We start from the raw sequence: 25,045 nt of genomic DNA on the forward strand, positions 1-25,045 counted from the left end.
CATATGTGTTGTACCGTGTCCTTGGAAGCACTGGTGGAGAAAATTCAGATCATTTACTCAAGTAAAAGTACTAATCACACACTGAAGAAAATAATCTGTTACAAGTAAAACTCATGCATTGAAAACCTTTCTGAAGTAAAAGAATGTATAATCAGTAAAATGTGCTTAAAGTATTAAAAGTGCAAGACTAATTAAAATCAGTTTAATCAATCACAAATAAAGTTTAAACTGAAAGCCCTGATATTTGAAATGCTGGAAAATTGAAATTTTTTAGCATGAAATGAATTTTTAAACTAGTTGCCAATAAATTTGTTGTCAATGAATCTACTATTTGTTTTAGCACTTTTATGTTTTCATATGATTCTGTTCAAAATTCTTCAATTGTAAAGTAACTGGTGACTGAAGTTATAATTAATTGTAGTGGAGTAAAATTACAGTATTTCCCTCTGAAGTGCAGTAGAGTAAAAGTAGAAAGTGGTATGAAATGAAAATACTCAAGTGAAGTACTTCAAATTCTTCCCCAAGTATAGTATTTTATGAAATGTATTTAGTTGTATTCCACCACTGCTTACAAGAGAAATGAAAATGTGCAGCCTGAGGGCAAGATGTAAGTTTAAGTGCAGGATTAATTTTGAGACAAAAAAATCCTTCAGACTCAGCAATAATTTAGCATAACCAACCCTAAATATTACAAAAAGTTAAAAAAAAACAAAAAACAAAAAAAAAACCCCACTATTAAGTCATTCAGTTTTTGAACTTTGTACAATGTGGCAAGAAAAGTATGCTGACAGCTCAATGTGTGATATGTAATTCATTGGATTGCTAAAATGCATGTAAACCTGGTGCCACACGGCATGGTTTTTACTGAACAATGAAGAGAGCAGTCTAAAATAAAACTCTTCTGCTAAGATTTTATAGACTTAGACTTTATTTTTCTTGAGGGGGGACAACAGCAGACAACAGCACACAATACCCACACAGGTGACAACATGTAAACTGTTTAATGGCACAAAGGCATGAACAAACACCACAACAGTAACACAAACAGCGGTGCACACTCAGGCCCATTCAGCAAAGCCTATTACTTAAGGCAACTATGGCAGCTGAGATGAGGCTCTCCCTAGTGGGCCTTTCTGCACCTCACAGCTCAGTACCTGCACCCCAGGGACAGTGAGGTGAGAGGTTGACTGAGTGGGTGAGTGATGTCCTGCTTGATTTAAGAGGCAATGCATACAATGGCTCGGATATTTAACTCTGGGGTTGGGTGTGAAGAGACCAATTATCTTGGCAGTGATGTTGGTTATGTGTGTGAGTTTGGCTGTGTTAAAAAAAAAAATAAAACATGTTAAATACAGGTGGGGCAGTACAGTAAAATGGGCTGAATAATGCTCTGGTACAACAACAGGAGGAGATGGTGGAGCAACATTAAGTTCTTTAAGTTTGTCACTGGTGTTTTGGCTGAAGCTGAGTTTCTTGTCCTGTGTTATGCCGAGTAGGGCAAGGAAGGCTGTGTCATCAGAGTACATGAGGTACTCAAGTTATTTTATTCAAAAAAATATTCAAAAGACCAATAAACATATAAACAAGGGAACACCAAATGAAAACAGAAAACATAACAGAGTGGGATTTAATTGGTACTTGGTAAATAGTGCAGTGTGGTGCAATGTTGATATAGGTTGTAAGTTGGAGTGAATCTGCTTCTGCGCACTGATCGTAAAGATGAAACACTTTAATGAAAATCTCAGAGTCGCAGGGCGTCTTTCTGCACATTGAAACCCAGCAGAGCATTTCCAGCTTCCACACACTCTGTCAAAAATGGTGCTGAAAAAAAAGAATTTAATACACAAAACGAGTCGTCACCAGAGTGAATGTGGACAAAAAGCTCATTTTAACCAGTAAACATTGATAAAAACAACAGATCAGCACTCATTATTCTGGTTGTTACCATTCTGAGCACGGAGCCATGACACAGCCTTCATAGCCAGAAGCAGCCATTCTCCCTGAGCATCCGCCTTGAAACCGTGAAGCCAGATCAGAGCCAGAATGGTGGCCCACACTTCCTGGTTTACCTGAATTAACAAAATCAAAGAAAAACATTTGCATACTTTGATGTGGTCAAAACCTTGAATAAACAGGTGGTTAGAAATACCGCAGGAAGAAATCATGCGCAGTTTCTCATTCTGGTTGTGTTTTATTTGGATGTTACTCCAGTTTATAAAGAACACAGCAGCTGAGATTCCCATTGGTGTTATTGCAGTTTGACCACCACCACACTGTTGGCTACACCAAGGTATGAATGGATGTCGTAAATCACAAAAAAAATCCTCAATTTATGCTGCTCATTTCTATAGATTGTTTATATCTTAGCTCGCTATTTTATAATTGTACGTACTATAAAGACTTGGTTTTGGTTGGTCTCGCTTTTTTTTGTATTATTCCGTGGAGTATTTGACAATTTTGTATCTTTTGTACAGAGTGCTTCATTAAATCATTATCCAAGTATCATCATAATAAACCATGCCATGAAATCTGCTTTAAATTTTCCCCATTAACACTATGTTACTGTTTTTGACAGTGACTCACTCCTGATGGTTTTTTGTCCTCCACCTCCCCGCTGGTCTTTCCCAGTGTATCAGCCAGAGCTGGATCCAGCACCCAGCAGCCAGACGCCTTCTGAAGGGAGACCAGCTGCAGCAGAGGGTCTATCCTGAGGTCTTCATCCATCTGAGCAACAGGCCCTGAGGAAAATACTTAGAGCATACAGTTTGAAACAACTCATCCTTGCAAGTTTTTTTTTGAATGAAGGTTATCAAATTCTGAAATTCTGAAAGAAAATGATGACAGAAGCATTCACTGCCAGAATTTTTTGCATTTTCAGATTCATTTTTGGATCAGTTTTCAAACCAGAAAAAAATGCCTAATCACTTGTTCAGATCTAAAGATAGTGTACTGCAAACAAGTTTAAGATGAGTTAAAAGTGGATTAACATAGCTTGCATGAAATCACGTTATTGGAAACCACTTAGTTCAGTATTCATTCTTAGCTACTTTGCCAGTCAAGAAACTATTTCCAGATGACAGTCATGTGAAGTGTCACAAGATGTCTTGGGATGCAGAGAGAATTTTTTGCTATATACTTCAATTTAAAAAACACTGAGAAGCCCACAAAAACATCACAAAGTCTTCTACTGGGTCTAATGAACAGCATTGGTACAGATAGTCTCAGCAAGAGAAAGACACGGATACAAACGCGTTATGGGCAACTACATCAGGAGGTGCACATGTTGGTGGCAGAAATTGTCCTAGCTTACAATTATTCTTTAGAAAGCATCATCATTAGTATGTATAGAAAAAGTCATCATGTTGTCAAGTCTATAATGTGTGTATAACATTGAAGCAAAACAGGTACATACTTTGTGTTATGCCCGCCCTTCCGCAAGCAGCATAATCTTCATAATCGTCTTCCCAATCTGTTTTCCCAGAAATAAAAAAGCAACGTTAATATGGCAAAATCATGCCAAAAATATTCTGATTACTCTACATAAGTCAATGCTAAATCTGGTTACCCTGAGCTACTTTCTGTCTTACCCTGGTTTACTTCATCTGTACACTCCCATGACCCTGAAAAGATTCAACAGGCTCACACTGTCAGTCTGAAGTGAAAGAAACCCAAGAAAGCGCAGTGCTGGGTTGGAAGATGTTTGAGTGAGCAGCTGATAACTCTCTCCTGCCTACATGAAAACCACGACACAGGAGATGGAGGGAGAGATGCTGTGCTGCTGCATGAGGAAGAGCCTCTGCACCGCAAGTTGCAAAAAAAAGGTCTGACTTTAAGTCATTGGCCTAGCGATTCTGCATGCCTCTGACCTGCCTGATTTGTCTGATTCCCAGATTTATTTGCCAACCTTCTGTCCCCAGCTTTTAGATCTTTTTTCCACGTCATTGACATTATTGACATTACCGTCTGATGATAACACTACAGTGTGAGTGTTCCTGTCTGCTTACCTGTGATTTCCTGCGGTCCAGAGACTTTTTATCATGTCACCACTTGTGCGACTATGAGTGTGTCCTGTGAGTGCTTACCTGCTGGCTTCTTGACCCTCCGCCTGGTCTCGGCCTACCCTCTGCCCATTCCCTACGAGATCATCTGCTTGAACTGTGTGCTTACCGTGTTCTGGATCTTTGGCCTCCACAGCTACATCCCCTGCCTGCTTCTACACATATACAACTGTCTGTTAACAAACTGAACTGTGTGTGTCCAGGCTAATGTCACTGCCCACTTAACTGCTTCTAAAGCCAGTTCGACCTCCCCGATCAGAGACTCTAGAGAAGCTTTGCTTGAATGTTGAACTACTATGTACCGTTTACCTGCTCTGCCCTGTATCTGCCAAGTGGTGACATTACATGTCATTACAAACTGTTCCTGGACACCTGTGTGCTGTACTTTGGTCCCACACAACCTGTTACACTCCATCTCTCTTTCACACAAAAACCAACAGTCATAGCAACACATTACGGTTAAATCATATGGATGTTGTTGCCCGAAGCATTATGATTCATCGTAGTTCTAAATATAGCCTGATTAAATGAACATGACACAATGTGCTTAAAAATGTTGTCTTTCTGCCACACGTATGCAAATGCACCATGCATTAAATCAAGGCTTTCACCGCTGCTTGGTAGATGAGGACACAGCCTAGACTATGAAAGCCTGCCTACTCACTAACACATGTTATTAGCTTGGCTCATTTCTCCTTCATACCTTGGTAGACCGTGGCTGTTCAACAGTGTTACAGTACATGAATGCCTGGTAACACTGGTAACACATACCATTTCACCATCAGTACCAGATGTTAACTGCATCAGACACCTCAACTTGAGCTATTTTAACACAACACAGGTACTTAAGTCACCACCAAACTTTCTCATCAAAGATCTAAAAGTTTACTCAACCAACCAAAATAATACCCGGGAGGTAACAAGTGGTGCATCAGAGACCTCCCAGGATAAGATCTCCTAATATCCAGGAGGTAACCTTCCCTCTGTCACAAAACTAGATATGCACACTGTGATTGAAGTGTACAAGTTTTCTGCTATTTAATTTTTTTCTTGGAAAAAACAAACAAAAAAACACTCACTGGGTGTTGAAATTGTGTACAGTTTCTGAAAGCATTTTTTTTTGTAAGCACAACAATAAAGAATGATCCTGAATTGTTCTCATTCCCATTCATCTTTTTACTTACATGACACCTGTAGTCCACAGGATTTCAGAGTAGAGTGTGACATGCAATAGGATACATGGAGATCTAAAACAGAAAAGAGCACGAGGTCAAGACACCAGCAATACAGTAAACAAAAAACAGAAGTGAACTATTGGTTTCTGCACTTATTAAACACATGAACCATACTGGGCCTTTTGGTTAAATAGTCCTTAATTATGATGAACACCTGCAGCGCAGTTAATTCTTCTCAGCAGTCTGCTCAGCACAGAGCTGCTCTCCAGACCTTAAACCAACGTCTGCGGTCATCCTTACGAAGTGAGATGTCATCCAATGCAACTGTATGTCTCTTTAATGTGGGATGATGGCATTTATAAAAAAAAAGTCACACATCAAGGCAATGCTCTGTTGTTTGAGGGAGCGCTCAATAAATCTGAGCAGCACAAGGATTCTGCTGAGAGACCTGGGTAACTGTATATGCTACCTATGCCCAGGACTAGACATTATGTACTATATGTCATTTGCGCAGTGTATTTCTAAATACTGTATAGAAATGCACAGATATGTGATAAAATCCCATTTAGCTTTCATACTTACCCTGAGCATGTAAGGACATTGGAGCACACCTAAGCATAGGCATACTTCAAAAGTAAGCCCTAGGAACACCACAGGCCAACTAGTGATTTAAAAAAGTTTTGAAATATTGAGATATTTCAAAAATATGCTTTACAAATTATTGATGATTTCATTAATGTTAAAACCATAGACTGTAAATAAAGATATATACAGTCTATGGTGAAAACAATGCATCATCATGCTTCTTTAAATTGTAATGTATGGTCAATATCTCTTAATAAAGGGTGACTTTTGTTTTTTATTTTTCTTGGAAACACTTACTGGCTGTTGGAACATTTCTGCGTACCAGAGGTCCTTGAATTGCCTTGCCATCAACTTTGTTGACAGCAATGAAAGCAGTGAAGACACTGCTCACTCCTGATTGGACACTGAGCCCCACCACCTTCTTCTTCACTCCTCCATCTTGCTTTCCTCTGTGCTCTTCCTCCTCCATCTCCAGCGAGCGAATCAGAGTCCGAGCAGCCAACCTGTGCACTGTTAATCTGCAAGTAGGAGACAGGAGGGGAAACGGTGGAATTTCCCTTCCACTGGTATGAATGTTAAATAGTGATCTATGTCTCTTCAATCTTGTACAAAGTCTATAACAACATAACACAACCTTTCAGTATTTGGGAATTAATGGTAAATTAAACATTGTTATTTTGACATCCAAGCTTCAAGCTAAATGCTAATATCTGCATGCTGACATGCACAGCTTCTGTTGTGTTTGACCAAAACCTGATTTACCCAGTGCCCTTTGCAGGTTTGAGACTGAAGTGGAGCTGGTTGTGAGACGGATGACCTGCCAGGTTGTACTTCACTGTCACACAGCCCTCTTGTGAGGCCCTCCTGAAGATTCTTGAAATATGATGGCTCTAGAGAGAAGGTGAATTCTGCTGTGTCCTGAATCTCTTTTGACATTAAACTTTAAAAACAATTTATGTATTTTGTTTATATTCAACTGGGAGAGTACTGGTAGACACTCTCTCTTGGTAAGTTACTTCCTTTGTGTTTATATGAAGAATCCGAAAGGTAATAGATGGTGCTGTTCCTACCTTTACAGTAAGTTGTGCATAAATCAGTGACCTCTGACCATGGAAAAGTGCTGTGACTGGTGGAGAGAGGACAGTGACAGAGACTCCAACTGGCACGTTCCACTTGACTGAGATGCTTTCCACAGCTGATTGCAGAGCTAATTGTAGGGACTGCATCACCTGATGAGAAAAAACAGTTCACAGCAGGAAATGCTGCCATGCAGTTTTATGCCTCTTTGCACAAGTCAAATTGCGCTTACAGTTTACATCCATGTCTATGAAAACATGGATGCTTCACACACATCTTACCCCCGGCAGCACACTAGATCTATACAATCAGTACAGTCTCAAGGTGAGCCCCCTGGGTTAAGTTATGGCCAAAAACACAAAAACATGTTTTATAAGGTAACTGTGACCTTGACCTTTGACATTCAACCACTGGATTCTAATCATTTTATTCATGAGTCAATGTGGACGTTTATGTCAAATTTGAGGAAAACTCCTTCAGGCCATCTTTAGATATTGTCTTCATGAAAAAGAGACAGATTCAAGGTCACATTGACCTTGACCTTTGACCAACAAAATCTCATATTTTCATCCTTGCGTCCACTTAAATGTTTGTGCCAAATTTGAAAGAATTCCCTCTAGGTATTCTTATCACAGGGACCTTAACCTTTGACAACCAAAATATAAAAAGCTCATAATGAATGTTTATGTTAAATTTTAACAAATCCCCTCGTGATTTTCTTGAGATAACACATTCATAAGATTGTGCTGGATGGATGGACGGAGGAAAACCTGAAAACATAATACCTCGGCTATCAAAGGGAAATGTTTTTTCTTCTTAATTCATCTATTACCACAATTCTGTTTTTCTTTTTACGTTGTTTAATTTGACAGGTTATTATGTTGTCTGTCTTACTTTGGGCTGCATCCTCTCTTCCCCTGTAATGAACTGAGCGTGACCTCTTCCTTCCTTGGCCAAACCGTTGATAAGAGCAGAGCTGGCCCCTTCCCCAATCCCAAAGGAGAAACACCTGAAATACAGTACTTTTCTTTAAATTTAAAAAGAATTAGAACATGGTGCATATTCTGGCTATTTATTGGGTGGTTGTTGCAGTTTCACCTGTGGGAACCTGAATTCTTCTTCACCAGATTGATGACTTCTTTGGTGTTCCCCACCTCTCCGTCAGTAAAGACAAATAGCTAAGGAGGAGAGTTTACAAATCACTCAAAGTTGCATTACAGCCAGAACACACAGCGTGTGTTGAGTCATCACATTGTTCTCTGGGAGCGGCGTTATAGTGCTGTTTCAGTAAAATAAGTGGTTTTAAAGGTAAAGTGGAAATAACAATGTGTGGTAAGAATGAACCTAAAACAAAAAAAAAAACACCTGCTAGTTCAGGAATGAATATGTTAAGTCAAAAAACAGAATAGTAGGAGGTTCTGAGGAGTGGTAGCATTGTGTGTGTGTGTGTGTGTGTGTGTGTGTGTGTGCGCGTGTGTGTGTACGTGTGTGTGTTACTTGTCTAGGTTGATTGGGAATGCAGGACTGGCTGAAAATATGTTCCAGGGGCCTCAGGATCTCTGTTCCTCCCAGATTAGCCGTCATTTGCTCAACTTGTTTCAGAGCCTTTTCCATGGTCTCTTGGCTGTACTCCACACTCTTACTGCCACCCATGAACACATACACATACAAGCGTGGGCTCGAAAATAAGGAACAATTGTTTTTTGGACTGACTGACATGAAGGAGTGACTTACGGGAAGATGTGTTCATGGCTAGACCCAAAACTGTAGATGTTGAAATAGCAGCCCACTGGTAAGCTCTTCAACAGGAGCAGCAGAGTGTCCTTCAAGGAAAATAAAAAAAGATAATAAAGGCTGCTGTTTAAGAGTGACAATCTGAATACTTTTATAAGAGAAATAGCACATTATAAATACCTTGGCACTCTTCATACGTGCCCCTGACATACTTCCAGATCGATCCAGTAAGAACACAAACTCTCCACATGAGGCGACTGAAGACATCACAGACTGAGGAAACTCTGGGTACAGGCTCAGCATCACCACTGGATCACCCATCAGAGTGCCTGCAACACAGAGGAGAGACAGAAAAACGACCACAAATATAACTTAACATTTAATAAAACGTGTAACTCCTCCATTTGATGATGAAGGGAATTAACTTCTTTGCAACGTAAAACCTTCACTAATTTGCACTCACCAGGCTTGGCAGAGGCCTGTCCCGCCTCCACCACAGCAGTGGGCTGGTGGGCGTCTTTGTAATAAATCAGCAGTTCAACATCTCTGTCAAACTTGTGTCCTGCAGCCAATTTGACCTGTAATTCACAAAACACTCATCAATACATATAAATTTGTATATATCTTGTTCTCAGTATTGAGGAGCAATGACACACAGCAGACAAATCAACACTGTACCCACCGTGGCCTGAGTTTGCTCTGTGTTGAGGTACTGGAGAGGCTCCAGGGAACAGTTGGACTCTACTTTAGAGACTGGACGAGGAGAGGACACTCGGGCAGAGAAAGACAGACTGTAGGGCACCAGAGAGGCTGGAACAGAGGTCACCTGGACACTTCCAACTTCACTTCCTGTAAATCAGATCAGACAAATCTAAAATCATACAATCAAATAAACACTGCGCACTGAAATCTACTGGTCCATTAGCAACTCTATACAGGGAGACCAGAAAAAGAAAGCAAATCTGTCATGTTGATGTTACATGTTACAGTCTACATACATGTTTGTAATCAGTCATTCTTAAGTCCAAGAGGACATTTGCGCCAAACTTGAGGAAACTCAAAATGTTTATGTTTCAGTTCTGCTTTTTTCATTGTTTCTTGATTGTAATTTTAATGCTGTATGGCTCTTCTACTTTCTACTGATATCATCAAACAAAAGAAGCACACAACCATGCCTGTTTTATGGTCAGGCCTCAGTTGTTGAAAGGTGAAAGACCATTAACAGTAGCTGTAAATGTACTGTAATGCAGCCTGATACACCATTTACAGTAAACTATTGGTCATGTTAATATTGCAGTAAAAGCCTTTTGTGTGGACATGTTGTGTGCACTGGGCTAAAAATGTTGGCTTGTTTTCTCACCCTGAGGCTGGTAGCGAGGGTTAAGCACAGCAGGCAGACAAAACCTGAGCCCATCATCAGCCTGCACAGCCAGCTCAGTGACGTACTCCAGCCTGATGGAGGCGCTCTCTCCTGGAGGCAGACTGCCCACACTCAGAGAGAATATATCTGGACTCTGCTCACTCTCCACCAACAGGAAGGCCTGCTGACCGGAGCTCAGTGCATCATCATACTCCTCACGAGCCTGGAGTACAGATGATACACATGTGAGCATCATTTAGTGTGTTTTTAGGCTTGATTGCGAGTTTTTACAGCCCAGCTCACCTTCTGTTTCTCCTTCACCTCTGCTACAATCTCTTTCTGTCCAATCTTTGCACTAAAATGACAGACAGCAGCATCTCCAGGCAGAGGGAAGACAAAAACTGCCTCTACTGGTTTGTCCTCCTTGTTCTCATAGTTCAGAGCGGAAACCACTGTAGCCACATGGTCTCTCACCTCCACCTCCACCTCAATGCTCTTCAGAGGAACTGACACAAAAACAGGAGTAAACACAATGAACACATTCTGTGTGACATTTTTCTCTCCCATTGTTGCCTTTTAGGTACACAAGAGGTGAATCAAGATAATCAAAGAGTGTCTCTGTCTCACAGTGTGCAAAGCAGGATGCAATTATGTGCAATTATGTGCATTATGTGCATATGCAACTAAAATAAGCTTTTTGCATTTGAGGTTTACATGAGTACAGAAAAGGTTATGGAGGAAATCAGATGTTTTTGACAGTTTGTTTTCTGACAACTCTTCACCTGGTTCCTTCTGGGAGGTTAGCAGACCACAGCAGTTCACCATTTTACCTGCACAACCGTCAACAAGGGCGTTAGAGGACTTTGTCTTTGGACTCATTTTCTCATAAATGTAACAAAAACACAACACAACTTTGATGGTTATAAGTTATATGCTAGAACCACTGGACTGAACGGTACAGAAAACTGTCAAAAGAAAAAAAAAAAAAAAAGATCCCAGCAATACTAATACTAATACTAATACTAACGAAATATAGATGATATTATATGTATGTAGTTAAAAAGCATTGTGTTATGTCACCCTCTAGAGTTATTTTTTTTTCAATCCATATCTTTCCTATAATCATCTACTTTATCACTTTATACTTAAATACTCAAATAACTCAACTGTTATTTTGGTTTTAGAAATATAATTATATATATATATATATATATATATACATATACATACACACACACACACACACACACATATATATATATTACCGGAGATAACAGACAAAAATACATGTCTTTTGAAGATAATCTCCCTCGTCAAATTTTCAAGTTACCACCACCACTAAAGTCCATATGCAAAATAATCCACCAGTTATTAATTCGGTTTGCGTGCTGTTTCTGTCATCAGGTTTGCCTCTGCTAACTATTTTATTTAAACAAACACATAGCATCAGCATTAGTGCCTACCTCTGAGGATAGATGAGTCCGGTGCAGTTTAACTGCTGCTCTCTCCAGTAAATAGCCTATGTGAAGATCACTTCTTGGTTTCTGAGCAACAAATATGCAATCTCATCGACGTAAAAGTGCGTCATGCTTGCCGGGTACGATGGATTCTTTTCCGAGGATGCGCCAGCCGGGTGGAGCTGTGATTTTCAATTACAGTGCTTTTTTATATTAGAAAACAAAGCTCTGATTCCTGTTTCATTACAAAATGCATCTGAAGAGCTACAAGACCGTAAAACTGAAATCACAACTCACAAAAAAACCCTACATCCTCTGCTAAAATGCACAAAATTCCTATTCATAATGTGTCCTGAAACCCACACAAAGTTACAGTGCAATTCTTTCTCTGCTCCTCGTTCTCCCTTTTTGCAAACAAACACACTCACAAACACCTGTTTTTTTTTTAATAATACTATAATATAACTTGCCTATGTCCTTGCATAACAGATAAATACTGTGTAGCCAGACAGCAAGATGTTAGAACATGCCCCTGGTTCAGAGGCTATTTAGTAGTAATCATCATTAAACACAACAAAAGTTAAACATGGTTAAATACTTGTAATAATAAATATCATGGTTTCAACAGATTTTGCACAGGGTGGCAAAAAATGTCTGCTGACAGCTCACTGATTTGTGTTTGAGTGGTAAAGTGTATGTAAATATGGTGTCTGAACAATAGAACAGAAAATTAAGCCCTTGATGATTTTGTTAATTTTTATTTGTATTTTTTAGACACAAATTTAACAATAAAGTTTAAATTTACTTAATTCACTTTTAAAACATTAAAATGTTAATATAGGTGCAAATTAAAAGGGGAAACACTGCATGGAAATGGAAAACTTTGAAGAATGGGATCTTATTGTCACTAGGCAGACTGTATGGTGCCATGTTGATAAAGTAAAGGTTGTAAGAAGGAATTAATTTGCTTCTGTGCACCAGCGCTAAAGAGAAAAAACTTCCATCAAAATCTCAGTTCCAGTTCTAGAGTCCCAGAGCGTCTTTCTGCACGTTGAAGCCCAACAGTGCATTTCCAGCTTCCACACACTCTGTCACACATGGTGCTGAAAACAAAAAAACACCCACACAAAAAAGTCATCAGCAGAGTGTATGTGGGCACACAGCTGATTTTAACCAGTAAACACTGATAAAAACAACAGATCAGCTATTCTTATTGTGGTTATTACCATTCTGAGCACGGAGCCATGACCCAGCCTTCATAGCCAGAAGCTCCCACTCATCCTGAGCATCCTTCTTGAAACCATGAAGCCAGATCAGAGCCAGAATGGTGGCCCACACTTCCTGGTTCACCTTTTTCACCAAAATCAAAAAATGAAACATGAAAGAGGAATGGCAGGGGAAATTCACACAAATAACAAAGAGAAAAAAAGAAGATGTTGCTGGGTGGTTTTGAACAATCTTACTTCCTAACAACTTCATAATAAATTAAGACACTTGAACCTTTAAAACATGAACTTTTCTTCTGATATGCAAATGCATTTTGCAGCCGGGTGGGTAAGATATAATACCAGACAGTGGTGCCAACTCAGTTGGTGCTTGGGGGCCTGAATACCATGAGGTTTCCCAATTGCTTCATGCAGTGATTTTTATTTGGTTTTCGATTTGTTTTGGATTGTTTTAAGTCAATTTTATTTATTTATCTAATTATTTATGTTGATTTAGCTAACCCCAACTTTATTTTACTCTCTCTGTCTTGTTTTAAACCATGTCATAAAACCTCTTTTAAAGTAAGTCGCATTATGATTATTATTGACAATAACCCACCGATTCAGGCTTTGGCTTTTTCACTTCCTCACTGGTCTTTCCCAGTACAGCAGCCAAATCCGCATTCAGCTCCCAGCTGCCAGACGCCTTCTGGAGGGAGACCAGCTGCAGCAAAGGGTCTCTGGGTGGCTGCTCGGGCAAAGACTCTGCAAGGACATATCCCGAGAGGAAAATCAAAGTGTCAAAGATGGAATAATTTTGGTGGATTGTTGTACTGGTCTGACCTAATGGTGACACACAAAATTGGGATTTGCACTGATGGTGACTTTATGATAACTTCATCCCTAGTTTTAAAAATCAGGATTTTGATTGGTCATTTTTTAACTTACAACTGTATAGCCTATTAGTCAGCATGCTTACATGCACAGTTAAGTCAAGCTACAGTTCTTGTTTGACGAGGCCATTTTACTGGACTACTGTCCTTGTTCCAGTATACAAGCACTGGGGAAAAATCGATTTATTGTCACAAGTATGTCTGACTCCGCAACAGATGGAGACAACATGCCCCTTTTCAGCTATTTGCTATAAAACGAATCACAATGTTAATGAACAATAACTTCGGAGTAGAAAACCATCAGGTTACGTACATAACCAAACAGTGCTGAGCAAATATTAATACATGAAGTGGAGAAAATATTCAAATATAGTGTACACTTAAATTGATAGATAGAAAGCATACATCATTGCTTGTTTTTAATTGTTTTGTAAGGTGTCTATAGATAAAATGCATAATAATAATAATAATAATAATAATTATTATTATTATTATTATACACCCACTCTGGCACTATACCCTGAAACGACACTCATGTCCATCACTGAAATGCAGTGTTTCATCTCTGTGCTCTTTTAAGAAAATTGAGCCAATAATTAAAAGTATGACTGTGCATGTACTATTGGATCTTACTTGACTGTTTTTCTGGTTGCTGCAGGGAGCATGGTTGGACCATGGTAGCTTTGCTTCCTATTTTAGCACGTAGATTCTTCAAACCAGAGAAGGCACCCTTTGCACTCTTAGGCCCTGTTTAGAGAAGAGAGTAAAAACACATCTTGATAAGGATGAGCTTCTATGCTGCAGAACTCACTGGTTGACCAAAAACATTCTTCTTATTATTATAATTATTTCTATCATAAAAAATAATTAGTCCTTTTGGTTAAATATTCCTTCATCATGATGAACACCCACAGTGTAGTTTATTCTTCTCAGCAGTTTGCTCAGCACAGAGCTGTGCAGATATTCAAAATGCAGTTGTAGACTTGTTTCATAATAAACCCATTTCCATCAACAGCTAACCAGTAGAGATGGTAGAGAGCTTTAAGCATGTCAGCATCACCCTGGACAACAAACTGAGCCTTGACCAACACAATAGATATCCAGAGGACTCTGCCATCTGGAAACCTAAAGCTCTCGCAGTCAAACCCCAACTCCTGCTCTGTCTGTATTCCAGCCTTATTGAACCCATTCTCCTTTGCTGTGTCACCAACTATTTCATCATACTTGCCCTCATCAATAGAAACATGCTCCTGAAAATCACCTACATATCTTCTTGAACAACTGAGCTCCCCACTCCCAACCTTGTCAGCCCTCAGAACCACTGCTGCCACTCACAGAGCACTGACCACGCCACACATAGGACTGCCACATCCCTCCATCCATGCCTCACCTGCCACCCCTCTGGCTGCAGATACAGAAAACTACTCTGCAAAAAATCTCACTTCAGCAGGAGTTTTACGTCCTCACCCATAACTGTCTTTTATAGCCTGGGTACACTGTAACAGACTTGTGTTGCATTTTTGTGATATTCTTGCTTATTCATACCCCGTGTCTAATTGTGTACAGTTTCTGAAAGCATTTTTTTTGTAAGCATGACAATAAAGAATGAACCTGAATTGTTCTCACTCTCATTCATTTTTTTACTTACTTATCTTTTCACATTGGGACATTAGAGCAGGCTCTGGCATATCACAGCATGCTTGAAGATCTTAAATAGAAAAGTGCATGAGGTCAAGAAACCAGCAATACAGTAAACAAAACCAAGTGAGCTATTGGTTTCTGCACTTATTAAACACATGAACCACACTGGGCCTTTTGGTTAAATAGTCCTTAATTATGTTAATTCTTCTCAGCAGTCTGCTCAGCACAGAGCTGCTCTCCAGACCTTAAACCAACGTCTGTGGTCATCCTTACGAAGTGAGATGTCATCCAATGCAACTGTATGTCTCTTTAATGTGGGATGGTGGCATTTATAAAAAAAATCCCACATCAAGGCAATGCTCTGTTGTTTGAGGGAGCGCTCAATAAATCTGAGCAGCACAAGGATTCTGTGAGAGAACTGGGTAACTGTATATGCTACCTATGCCCAGGACTAGACATTATGTACTATATGTCATTTGCGCAGTGTTTATCTAAATACTGCATTTATAGAAATGCAAAGATATGACATTAAATCCCATTTAGCTTTTATACTTACCCAAACTCACCAAATGACACATAGCTGTAGGCGCAGACATACCACAGAACCTCATCACTTCAAAAAAGAAAGAAAAAAAAAGACGATGAGGTCAAGACTCTACATGAGAACTTGTAAACAAAAAATATCAACCAAACTAAACAGGTGTCTGAGCTTAATACAAACTCTCAATTAGTCGTTTAAAAAAGTTTTGAAATATTCAAATTTTTCAAAAATTCAGAATATCTCAAAAGTCAAACATTTTACACATAAACACAAGCATGACAACATGTGATCAGATGACACGCAAAAACATATTGTGAGCAAAAAAGAAATGCTACCCTTCAGCTACAAGATCAAATGCAGTTGACAGTGATATACAAATGATGGTTAAATGGTTAAAACCATAGACTGTAAGGAAAGAGATAAACACTCAATGGTTAAAACAATTGTGCTTTTTTACAGTGTAATTAGTCAGTATCTCTTAATAAAGGGTAACTTTTATTTTTTATTTTTCTTGGAAACACTTACTGGGTGTTGGAACATTTCTGCGCACCAAAGGTCCTTGAATTGCCTCACCATCACCTTTGTTGACAGCGATGAAGGCAGTGAAGACACTGCTCACTCCTGATTGGACACTGAGCTCCACCACTTTCTTCTTCACTTTATCTTGCTCTCCTCTGTGCTCTTCCTGCTCCATCTCCAGGGAGCGGATCAAAGTCCGAGCAGCCAACCTGTGCACTGTTAATCTGCAGGAGGGAGGAGTACGCATATCAGCACACAGAGTTGCCATAATGCTACTGTTTTTTTAGGTATCTTATGTCTATACCAGCATATCATTGTCAGAGCCAGAGATGCCATATAACTTAATCTGCATGTCAGTGAAAGATCATCCATAGTAAACTCACGCAGACACACAAAAACTGTAATGGCCTGAGCTGTGCAAAACCCCATCAGCCAGGCGAGTGGTTGAGACGAGCTCCAAATTTTTAAACTTTCAAATGAACTGCTATAAGTATTCAGAGATTTAAAGTTACCATAGCAAGTTTGATTCCTCAGAGAAAGAAAAAATACTTTGCACCGTCAAGTGGCAACCTTCAGGAGTGAAAAATGAGGCAGTTCATGTAATTGCCACTTGAGGCTTGTACGAAAATGGCTTGGGTCTCTATATCAAATTTCCCCATTCATGACAATGTACTGGGGGTCTGTTTTTATATTACATACCAGTTTACATTTTATTAGTTTTATAGTCCACAAAACACTGCTTGAGTTTCACAGGGAAAAGGTGTTGCACTCATCTTCCAAACAATTGAAGCAAATGGTAACCAGGATTTAAATGCTAATAAAATACATAATAAAACTAAAAAATCTCTCCATACTGCTCGTCCAAAGCAATACAAGTGTCCTGAAGCCCTGACGTGCCAAGTTTTTTAAATGCCTGTAGCTTTAAATCCTAGTGTGGGAGCCATGTTCACGCATGCACGCTCACACAATAACAATAAGAGCTGGTCGAATCTGCATGTGTTAACATGCTGCCTGGAAGCCACACACACAATAGCTTCAAATACAAAAAAGGGACATGTAGCTTGCTGCAAACACAAGATTCTCTCTAAAAAAAAAAAAGGTTCAAAGTCTTGTCTTCTGTACTTCTTCTTCTGTATTTTTTGACAAAATGATACATTTAAAGCCATTCTTTGCAATACAATGTATAAGTGTAATATTCTTTAAATAGATAGTATCAGTATTATTTTATTTTTTCTAAATGATCAATTTAAACTCAACATTTGTGCAGTCAGGGCTCAATGCATAACAGTGCTGTCTGACCAAAACCTGATTTACCCAGTGTCCTCTGCAGGTGTGAGACTGAAGTGTAGCTGGTTCTGAGAGGGATGACCTGCCAGGCTGTACTTAACCGTCACACAGCCCTCTGCTGCCTCTGAGCTCTGAGAAAGCATGACAGTGTTGGAAATATTACTAAATGCTGAAAAAACATCAGATCAGACAGGTTTTTCACTATGAGGTGGTGACGCTCCTACCTGTCCAGTGAGCTGGGCATAAACCAGTGACCTTTGACCATGGAAAAGTGCTGTGATTGGTGGAGAGAGGACAGTGACAGAGACTTCCTTTGGCACATCCCAGTCAACTGAGATGTCCACCACAGCTGGTTGCAGAGCGAATCGCAGCGATTGCATCACCTAATGAGTAAAAACAGTTTACAAAAGGTTTGGCACTGGGATTTTAATGAATGTATTATTTGGTTACATTTATAACCATATCTTCTGTTCAAAAGGCAATTTTTATGAAAATTGTATGTAATGACTGTGATTTCCTACTTTTGGCTGCATCCTGTCTTTTTCTGTGATGAACTGAGCGTGACCTCCTCCTTCCTTGGCCAACCCGTTGATAAGAGCAGAGCTGGCCCCTTCCCCGATCCCAAAAGAGAAACACCTGAAAAACAGCAGTTTTATTTAAATACACAAAGAATTGAGACATGGGATGTGTTCTGGCAATTTTGCAGGTGGTTGTTGCCTTTTGTGTTTTTGTGGTTTCACCTGTGAGAACCTGAATTCTTCTTCACCAGATTGATGACTTCTTTGGTGTTCCCCACCTCTCCGTCAGTAAAGACAAATAGCTAAGGAGGAGAGTTTACAAATCACTCAAAGTTGCATTACAGCCAGAACACGCAGCGTGTCTTGAGTCATCAAATTGTTCTCTGGGAGTTATAGTGCTGTTTCAATAATATAAGTGGTTTTAAAGGTAAAGTGGAAAGAACAAGGTGTGGTTAGAATGAACCTAAAACAAACAAACGCCTGCTAGTTCAGGAATGAACATGTTAAGTCAAAAAATAGAATAGTAGGGTGTGTGTGTGTGTGTGTGTGTGTGTGTGTGTGTGTGTGTGTGTGCGTGTGTGTGTGTGCGCATGTGTGTGTACGTGTGTGTGTTACTTGTCTAGGTTGATTGGGAATGCAGGACTGGCTGAAAATATGTTCCAGGGGCCTCAGGATCTCTGTTCCTCCCAGATTAGCCGTCATTTGCTCAACTTGTTTCAGAGCCTTTTCCATGGTCTCTTGGCTGTACTCCACACTCTTACTGCCACCCATGAACACATACACATACAAGCGTGGGCTTGAAAATAAGGAACAATTGTTTTTTGGACTGACTGACATGAAGGAGTGACTTACGGGAAGATGTGTTCATGGCTAGACCCAAAACTGTAGATGTTGAAATAGCAGCCCACTGGTAAGCTCTTCAACAGGAGCAGCAGAGTGTCCTTCAAGGAAAATAAAAAAAGATAATAAAGGCTGCTGTTTAAGAGTGACAATCTGAATACTTTTATAACAGAAATAGCACATTATAAATACCTTGGCACTCTTCATACGTGCCCCTGACATACTTCCAGATCGATCCAGTAAGAACACAAACTCTCCACATGAGGCGACTGAAGACATGACAGACTGAGGAAACTCTGGGTACAGGCTCAGCATCACCACTGGATCACCCATCAGAGTGCCTGCAACACAGAGGAGAGACAGAAAAACGACCACAAATATAACTTAACATTTAATAAAACGTGTAACTCCTCCATTTGACGATGAAGGGAATTAACTTCTTTGCAACGTAAAACCTTCACTAATTTGCACTCACCAGGCTTGGCAGAGGCCTGTCCTGCCTCCACCACAGCAGTGGGCTGGTGGGCGTCTTTGTAATAAATCAGTAGCTCAACATCTCTGTCAAACTTGTGTCCTGCAGCCAATTTGACCTGTAATTCACAAAACACTCATCAATACACATAAATTTGTATATATCTTGTTCTTAGTGTTGAGGAGCAATGACACACAGCAGACACATGAACATTGTACCCACCGTGGCCTGAGTTTGCTCTGTGTTGAGGTACTGGAGAGGCTCCAGGGAACAGTTGGACTCTACTTTAAAGACTGGACGAGGAGAGGACACTCGGGCAGAGAAAGACAGACTGTAGGGCACCAGAGAGGCTGGAACAGAGGTCACCTGGACACTGCCACCTTCACTTCCTCCACTCCCTGTGAACAAATTAGAAATGCTATTAACAGAGAATTTCAGAGGTCAGACACTTGACCCCCACAGCTGCATTTCTTTATCTTGATCTCAGTAATAACCTTAGGGACCAAAAGAAAAGAATCTTCTCTCACTCGTAAATGCATGCAAAATAACCTTACTTGGTAACATATTATGTCTTCCTGGAGGACTGTCGTGGTTAAGTACCAGCCTCAGACATCTTCATAATCTATAGACAGCATACACTGTACACCCTGTACGTTCAACCGGAGTTCTTCTTCAGCCATATGAATCATCAGCTCACACTGTTTTTTCTCATCGGCTATATTCTGGAGTACCTTGGTAGGAGAGCAGTTACAACACACACACACCACATAATCATGATGTTGCTGACTGGATTTGAGCCGGCGATCTTAATCACGTCAGATTGTCCAATAAAAAGGTGAAAATGCCAAAAAAAAATCTTAAAGCATTGTTAAATTACATTTAAGCATAGCAGTTTGAGACTCTTTCCATAATCCTTGTAGGAGGCACTCAAGCCACAAGTGGGGGGTTTAGTTATTTTTTTTTAAATCACATGTACACAATACCTAATAACCAGGGCCATCTTTATTATTTACATGTTTTAAACCATGGAGAGGCTGCTAAAGTAAAAAGGTAGCAAGTGTAAAAGTTGGACAACAGGGGGACTGAAGAAAATATAGAGTCAGTGTCAACACTTAACTTCCACTTCAGCCCTCTTTAAACTACAGAAGTTAAGAAAAATGTATTAAAGTGTGGATCAGACTTTGTAAAAAGCAGCTCTTGCAGGGCAGGTGCTCCATTGTCACAGGGTGTGTCACTGTTGCAATAAACCCCTCTGTAAAGAAGGGTGTGGTGTCCTCAAAGCTGAATCTTAAAGACTCCTGGAGAAGCTTTTCTTACCCTGAGGCTGGTAGCGAGGGTTAAGCACAGCAGGCAGACAAAACCTGAGCCCGTCATCAGCCTGCACAGCCAGCTCAGTGACGTACTCCAGCCTGATGGAGGCGCTCTCTCCTGGAGGCAGACTGCCCACACTCAGAGAGAATATATCTGGACTCTGCTCACTCTCCTCCAACAGGAAGGCCTGCTGACCGGAGCTCAGTGCATCATCATACTCCTCACGAGCCTGGAGTACAGTTGATACACATGTGAGCATCATTTAGTGTGTTTTTAGACTTAATTGTGAGTTTTTACCGCCCAGCTCACCTTCTGTTTCTCCTTCACCTCTGCTACAATCTCTTTCTGTCCAATCTTTGCGCTGAAATGACAGACAGCAGCATCTCCAGGCAGAGGGAAGACAAAAACTGCCTCTACTGGTTTGTCCTCCTTGTTCTCATAGTTCAGAGTGGAGACCACTGTAGCCACATGGTCTCTCACCTCCACCTCCACCTCGATGCTCTTCAGAGGAACTGACACAAAAACAGAAGTAACATTTTGAACACAGGCCGTGTGAAAACATTTTATTTATGATTTTATCTTTCTGCATTGTCGTTAAATTTTAAAGAGGTTTGGAAAAGCCCCATCCTGCCACCATACGTCCCAAACACACACTTGTGCATGGACAAACATTAGCACACAGCCAATAAATCAGAACCCACAGTCTTATTTAAACATGTACAGAAATCTACAGGAAACTAAAGGAAAACAAAAAAAGAGAGAGAATTAAGAAAAAACAAGCTAATGCGGCTGAACAATGAATATAGGAGGTGTGTGTAAGATTCTGTGGTTATGAAGTAAAGTTAGGAAATCCACCTTTTGCATGAGTTAAGCATATTTTACATATTATAGACTTATAGCTTTTAACAGTTAAATACCTGGCTCCTTGTTGGCAGTGATCAGACCACAGCAGTTCACCATCATGCTTTTATAACAGGTCACACTTTTCAGGAAGTTATTACTGTAATTATAAAGGTCAAATTAAAGTCTTTAAAAAGGCACAGCAAAGCAACCATAGCACATATAAATAAACAATGCAAACACAGTTTAATTTCCTAAAACAATCCTAAAACAGTCTCATTAGTTACAGACAATGTGATTGTTCCTATTCAGATGTTCATCTGCATTTCAGAGAAATGCAATGAAAATTTGTACAAAAATACTGTACGTCAGTGAAAGATGGAAATGACAACTTATATATCACATGCAAACAATACCAAACAATTTGTAGCCTTTATGTTATTCACATTAACCCGTTCAGATCCGCCGTCTATTTGAATGCATATTTTTTTCCTAGGATGTCTAAATCTATGATGACTGTCAAACAACTGTACCCAAATGCACAGACCGTGAACTGCAGTGGAGCCTCACCCCCCCTTTTTTAACAAGCATAGTCAGCATCAGTTTATCATTCATATACTTAATACACACAATTTGTGTTCAAACAGCTTTTTAAGTAAATACCAGATGTTATATCCCTGAGCCTATACATGTCAAAAATCATAAGAAAAAAATGCTGCTTTTATTCAGGATTTTTCAAAAACTATCTGTCCATCAGAAAATGAAACAGAGAAATATGGCTTATAAAGGGAGATACTGTTCAGATTTGAATTTCTAATGATGCAATCAGCTTTTATTGTATCTTATTACAAGGCATACCTCAAATAGTGATATTTTGAGTCACAATGATAAAAATGAATATAAACCTGCAGGAGCTGAATGATATCATCAGCAGCAACCCCATAAAACTTTCATAGTTGCTGGTGATTTTAATCAACTCATCCTTCAACTCCTAAGATGTGGCGATCAAGTACAAATATAATTTCAATTTTAAAAAGTTTAGAAAATGGCTAATATACCAAGCTTGAGGCCTTACCCTGTACCTTGTTCCTGTGGGTTTGTTTATTTGTAAAGAGGACTGTAAAAAAGGCTGTAAAAAATGCAGTCATCAAACGTTGTCTCTAACTTAAATTACAATCATGAAAACAGTACAGCAACTGCCTACCTGTGAGAAGGGAGCGCACTCTGCGCTGGAGGTGTCCGGAGAGGAATAAGAACACTGACACTCAGGCCACGCCTACACGTTATTCACCTGACAGGTGAGGTTTTCCGTCACTTGCTCTGTGACCTACCTAACACCTAACACCTCCACCCAGTCTTCACTGGGGAATGCTGCTCGGCATGAAACTCACACGTACAGCTGAGGAGGAGCTGCGTTTCCGGTCCTTTCCTTTCTGGCCTGATCAATCATCAATCAAAACAAATCAAAGCAAAACAAAACAAAAACGAGTCGGTCTCGGTTTTTGTAAGCGTTATAAACAACCACTGCGTGTTTGCTTGCTTTCTTCTTCAGCTGATCAGTTTCATAAACAGTGAAACCGAAACAAGAATTAATTCAGTTTTGACGTCTCTGCTCTCCGCGCGTGCGCAGTACCATCTGCATGCGCTGTAAGCCTCGCGTGAGCACAAGTGTATGGAGATTTAAAGAAAAAGTTTACCAAGCATGTTTTTAATTTAAAAAATGACGGTAGAATTTGACTCTTATTCTCCTACATTGTGTATATTATTTTACTAGGAACTTTTTGCACATCACCGGACCAACATTTTTGTAGATCCCACACAAAATTATTCTCATTCTTTTCATTAAGCTTACAGCCTCCGTAGCCTTTTTTATTTGCTTTTTCAACAGTATCTTTATCTTATTTTTATATTTCTTTTCTATTTCTTTTTAATATGGTCATTGAATGCACAAAACACCAAGGCAAATTCCCCTTAAGTGAAAATCTAGCCTTCTTGACAATTAACATTATTCTGACTGTGACCACTACAGACAGAGTTTAGGCATAATCACCTCCTCTGGCCAAGAATATAGCCTTAAGACCTATGTAATTTGTATATGGTTGATGTGGTGAAACTGGGTCATCAACTGTCTGCCGGAAAACCAGTCTGAGAAAGTATCAATACGGAAACAAACAGGTAACCACAGGTTAGCAAGAAACATGCACTACCCTCATCTGCAACTGTCTTCCAGTAATCATGGAGGTTTTGCAGGATAGTTCCCAGATAGGATTTTTTTCCCTCCAGCTTCACTCATGTAGTAACATGCTTTGCACCGTGTATGGGTCTTTTTTTTTTTTTTTTCCTGTGATAATGTGTGATCCAGTCTCCCACTGATGTGCTTTCACTTTTGAATCACTTAAATAAATAAAACCTGAACACCCCCAAAACTTGCATCAAAACTTTGTGTGTTTGTTTTTCTTTCACTCATTAACATAAAAAGGATGAGATGTTCTTAAAAATTGTTTATTTCTTATGAGGTAGTTTAGAAACATACCAGCAGAGGTGGATAGAGGCACCCCCATTCAAAATAATCAAATATAAGAGATGGAGTGTGAGCATTAGATGAAAAGAAAATCTAAAAGCAAACATTATCCGAGAGGGTAGTGAAAACTCAAATTTGCAAAATGCAAATGCAAATGCAAATGCAAATGCAAATGCAAATAATAATAATAATAATAATAATAATAATAATAATAATAATCCTTTAGAAAAACCTTTCAAATAAAAAATGCAGCACAAAGTGTTTTACATTAAGGGGATTTATATGCACATTGACAAACTACAAGTCATAAAAACAAGTAACATTTAAAAGGAATTGCAGCTGCCTGTAGTGTGAAAAGAAAGAGTTTCAGACATATATTAGGAGAATCAGAGCTAGTTAAAGGCGGAAGTGAAAAGATTTATTTGAGCTTTCTTTCTCAAAAACATCAAGTAGCAAGATGGCTTTCTTGATAGGTGGCGTGTCCCACAGCTTTGCAACATAATTGACAAAAAACACATCCCCAATTTTCTTTCACCTGTCGCTGGGAACCTCCAACAAACCAGCAGCAGATAATTGCAGTGCTCTTGAAGGCAAACAATTAACAGCGGTCTGGAGGGGGACCATGAAATCAGTTCTATACATTAAATAACTCTGAACCTACCCACTGTTTATTTATTAATATTGTTTGTTAGCTGAGTAGCTTATTTTTGTTGATTTTAATCAGCTTGTTCTTGTTAGTAGTTTAGAAACACAGTAAAAAAACACAAATAAACCTATAGCAATTCTATTCTTGGGTGGGGGGGTCTTAACTGGGACCCTGATTGTGCTAGGTCCAGCACTGCTATTCAGAGACACACCTCTGAAACAACTGCAAACCAAAGCTTTCATTCACCTCTTCTTCTTTTACAACTTTGAGTCCCACAAATTGAAGTTCAACACTGTCCCTAACGTTGGCTAGCAACTGAAGCCCTTCTTTACGTTGCCATCAGACATTTTGGTAACTGGGGAGAA

General features: G+C 39.6%; 2 protein-coding genes across 2 annotated transcripts; both read right to left on the reverse strand.

Moving 5' to 3' along the window:
- Positions 1-1,325: 1,325 nt before the first annotated feature.
- On the reverse strand, positions 1,326-11,562 carry LOC121943713 (von Willebrand factor A domain-containing protein 5A-like). Its single transcript, XM_088078645.1, has 19 exons — positions 11,453-11,562; positions 10,772-10,819; positions 10,293-10,495; positions 9,990-10,212; positions 9,312-9,478; positions 9,093-9,207; positions 8,810-8,958; positions 8,630-8,718; positions 8,393-8,537; positions 7,994-8,073; positions 7,790-7,904; positions 6,889-7,047; positions 6,581-6,708; positions 6,116-6,336; positions 5,243-5,305; positions 3,413-3,469; positions 2,584-2,750; positions 1,946-2,069; positions 1,326-1,821 (listed from the first exon to the last, which is right to left on the reverse strand). The coding sequence occupies exons 2-19, from the start codon at positions 10,812-10,814 to the stop codon at positions 1,742-1,744; spliced, it is 2,328 nt and encodes a 775-aa protein (XP_087934771.1). The 5' UTR covers positions 10,815-10,819; positions 11,453-11,562; the 3' UTR covers positions 1,326-1,741.
- A 907-nt stretch (positions 11,563-12,469) lies between these two features.
- LOC121943711 (von Willebrand factor A domain-containing protein 5A-like) lies at positions 12,470-23,117 on the reverse strand. The gene is made up of 20 exons (XM_042487301.2): positions 22,718-23,117; positions 21,591-21,673; positions 20,983-21,185; positions 20,680-20,902; positions 19,585-19,760; positions 19,366-19,480; positions 19,083-19,231; positions 18,903-18,991; positions 18,666-18,810; positions 18,273-18,352; positions 18,054-18,168; positions 17,757-17,915; positions 17,560-17,663; positions 16,252-16,469; positions 15,742-15,798; positions 15,193-15,252; positions 14,178-14,291; positions 13,271-13,416; positions 12,673-12,796; positions 12,470-12,549 (listed from the first exon to the last, which is right to left on the reverse strand). The coding sequence occupies exons 2-20, from the start codon at positions 21,634-21,636 to the stop codon at positions 12,470-12,472; spliced, it is 2,403 nt and encodes an 800-aa protein (XP_042343235.2). The 5' UTR covers positions 21,637-21,673; positions 22,718-23,117.
- Between the last annotated feature and the right edge of the window lie 1,928 nt (positions 23,118-25,045).

Source organism: Plectropomus leopardus, chromosome 6 (genome assembly GCF_026936395.1).
Source record: "Plectropomus leopardus strain MGB_pleo_1.0 chromosome 6, ASM2693639v1, whole genome shotgun sequence".
Lineage (NCBI taxonomy): Eukaryota > Metazoa > Chordata > Actinopteri > Perciformes > Serranidae > Plectropomus > Plectropomus leopardus.